This window comes from Aplysia californica, unplaced genomic scaffold (genome assembly GCF_000002075.1).
Source record: "Aplysia californica isolate F4 #8 unplaced genomic scaffold, AplCal3.0 scaffold00018, whole genome shotgun sequence".
Lineage (NCBI taxonomy): Eukaryota > Metazoa > Mollusca > Gastropoda > Aplysiida > Aplysiidae > Aplysia > Aplysia californica.
In genome coordinates, this window is record NW_004797288.1 from 666,785 (window position 1) to 670,319 (window position 3,535).

Sequence of the window (3,535 nt, forward strand, 5' to 3'; positions counted from 1 at the left end):
CCCCCCGCACACTAACTCACCCCTCCACCACACACCCTGCCTCCCTCCCACCCTGCTGTCCACCATCCTTCATCCTCCCACCCTCCTCAATTCTAACTAACCCCCACCCCAGCCCTCCCATTCACAACGTGTAGACAAGTCCCCTCACGCAGACAGCTGTTGCCCATGCTGTGACTAATATTGTGTACAACACACTGCTCGCCCTGCCCTTCATCATGCCAAAAGTAGCCTAGTATGTGGCGCAGATTCTATAATTGTACATAATCTCCGTGTGCTAGTCTAGGACTGAACATTGTGTGTGTGTGTGTGCTTCGAGTCAGTGCCGATCCTCTTTGTGTTTGGAATAGAGAAACGAATTACCAGGAAAGTGAATAAATCCTTATCATTGGACCACATCATTTCCACTTTTGCAAGCGATGTGATGTTGAGTAATGCTGTAACGTGATTCTTCTCTTGTATACGTGCTCTACACATTTTCAGTAGTTGATTTACTTTATGCAGTTGCAGAAACTCTTTAATTTAAAAAGTTACACTTTTGGGATAGTGCATACGTTCTAGGAATTCTTGATATTATGATATGATATGGTCCTGGATTACACAAGTCAACAGTATCGTTTTTTACAATGGCGACAGAAGTGGAACGAGTCTTGAACTTAAACGTAAGCTGAAAATGCTCATTTAGCAATTTCGTGATTTTTTCCTCATTGCTCACCTTACTTAGTAACCTACTTCGTTCTTTTGATATGACGATATATTCAGAGTTATATCCGCCGTATTGACTTTTGAATTAACCATCATCATCACGGTCATCGCTGTTATTGTTGTCATCATCATCATCATCATCATCATCATCATCATCATCATCATCATCACCATCACCATCACCATCATCATCGTCATCGTCATCATCTTCATCATCGTCATCGTCATCGTCATCGTCGTCGTCATCGTCGTCGTCATCATCTTCGTTGATATCATTATTACCGTCTTAAAAACAAACAAACCGTCTCATTACTTCCTGCGGCTTTTATATCGGCAAATACATACTGATGCCAGTCCACTTGAAGTTCTACCGCGATGTTTGCGCTCTCCTTGAAGGACTACCTCAGGACCAGTCTGACAACTGTTCCACTTACTGGTCTACTAGTCTACTGCAATCCTCAATCCTTACACTCCTTACACTTACCCAAACTCAAGCCGGTCGTCAGGTTATGGTCAAGGTTAGGTAGTAGTAGACTGACTGACCACTAAGTGAAAAATAGACTGGTCCGGTGGTGGACAGGCACTGACATTCTTCTTACGTTCTCATACAAAGTAGGCCTACTCTTTAGTCTGTTAAATTATACAAGATGGGAATTCATACATTAATAATGGTCGTTTGTACTTATAATATAATTAATATTGTCCAGCTGATATATGATCGCACAGACTTGTTTATCATTCATTGTATCTCTGTATTCTCCATGGTTTACTATTACCTACAAGTTGTACTGGGCGCAAAGGAATCGAGGAACTACGACGCAGGCTCGCCAGTCTTCTTTACCATTGTGAAAACCACTGTCCCCTTCCGTGTTTCTGTTAAAACAATTAACCCAGCTACTTATTTGAGCAGCTCACGAGGTCTGGTTGCCATTGGCCTTCACTTTCCTTTTTCTTACTAACTTAAACTCAGGGTCGACGACCTCGCTAGAGCTATTGCTATGCTTATAAAGCTAATTAATTCTATCCTCCTGACTGTGCGTGAAGTCGGTTCGTTGAACAAGTTGAAGCTATAACTTCGCATGATTTTAGGCGAAATCACCTACATGTACTTGGTTCTGCAGGTCATAATGTTTGTTGAGCATCACCTGTCTTTTATTTATTGGGCCATTTCATGTTACGTATATTATGTAACCTTTTATGAGTACAAACTTACCAAAGTGTGTTTGGATGCCTATCGATGAAATCAATGTAAGTTACTGGTTAGAATGTAGAGAAAGGTTTCCTCTACAACAAAAAAAAATACACAAAATAAAACAAAAATTACGACTCTGTCACTGCTTCAGATTTTTTTTCAACAAGTCGTCAATCCGCGTTACGTGTGTCACTGCCGTTTCATTTTTTTTTTTTTTTGGAATCGTCCTTTTTCTTTCTCTTTCGTCACTCACCCCCGTGACTAGCGTTACCTTTGAATGAACTCCACCATTCGGTCATCCTGATCCTTATGCCGTGTCGTCAACTCTGTGTTTTTGGTCTTTTCTTTTAGGTTACGGTTTAAGCGAGGTCTCCATTCTTTAAAAAATTATAAATCATCTTTCGTGCTTGACGACAGGGCTCCGCTTTTACGCTATAGGCTATTTCTGTATAAGCCGTGTTCACTGGCTTTGTTTCCCAACATTTGGTTGGAGGGCGCCTCTTGCTGATCATACTTTTTTACTTTCCCTGTTGTTTCTCTTTCTCTGCCTCTTTCTCTTTGGTATTGGGTGTTGGCCGCCAAGAAAGGGCTCTCCACCTGTCTCTGTTCTGGTCGATTGTCCCTCCAACCAGCCTATGTACCCCCAAAATATACTCCTTAGATTTGCCTCTAGATCATTTTCTCAGGTTGATCTTGGCCCCTCTTCTTATTCTCCTCCCTGTGGGATTCTATTGTAGGCTTTGTTTTGTCACATTGTGGACATTACCCAGCGATGAATGTCAATTAATTATATTATATTTTTGTATTTTCTTTCACCAAATGCACAACAAATCAAGCAAATCTGCTTCCCGGCACTCATTGTAATGTAGTGCCGATAGACTTTAGACTGTAGAAAGTGCTCTCAAATTAACCTAAAACGTGCTCTCTACCTGGCCTTTTCCGATCCCCAGAAGAGCCCGGGGTTGCCGCGGGACATCGAAGAGATCCTGACGTCCACGCTTGGTGCGCTGTATGGCCGAGCCACCCCAGCCGCGGTACAACAGGCGTGGGACGTGCTCAGCGAGTGCTATGACGGGGATGGTCGGAGGTTCAAACATGAGTATCTGGAACCCGTGCTGGGCCTGCTTCAGAGGCTGCAGGAGGTGAGAACGCTGTACTGTTTGTTGTTGTTGTTGTTGTTGTTGTTGTTGTTGTTGTTGTTGTGTGTGGTAGCCTATCCTTTCGAAATGTTTGAAGCCCCGAAGAGCGTTCTCTTCGCCAGGGCCACCGCCTTCCTTGTGTTGTTGTTGTTGTTGTTGTTGTTGTTGTTGTTGTTGTTGTTGTTGTTGTTGTCGTTGTTGGTGTTGTTGTTGCTGTTGTTGTTGTTGGGTTTTTTTTCCTTGTTTGTGAAAGTTTGGAATGAGATGGTATAGCTGTGATGTTTGGTTGAAGTACTTTACATATTGTGTTTGTTAGTGTTCGTGTTCCTTATGTGGACCTTTATGCGCTTTTGTGTGTGTGCGTGCACGTATGTGTTTGATTGTTTGTGTGTGTGTATATGTGTACGGGTGTGAAAGTATAATATGTGTGTAGGGTGTGTGCGAGAGAGAGAGAGAGAGAGAGAGAGGGAGAGAGAGCGAGAGAGAGAGAGAGAGAGAGAGA

At 42.8% G+C, this 3,535-nt stretch overlaps 1 protein-coding gene across 1 annotated transcript in view; it reads left to right on the top strand.

Moving 5' to 3' along the window:
* LOC101857760 overlaps positions 1-3,535 on the top strand; it is a gene marked incomplete in the record, with an annotated part of 218,162 nt that overhangs the window by 23,378 nt on the left and 191,249 nt on the right. The window contains 1 exon segment of the mRNA XM_035971556.1: positions 2,845-3,036. Coding sequence (XP_035827449.1) covers positions 2,845-3,036 — 192 coding nt within the window.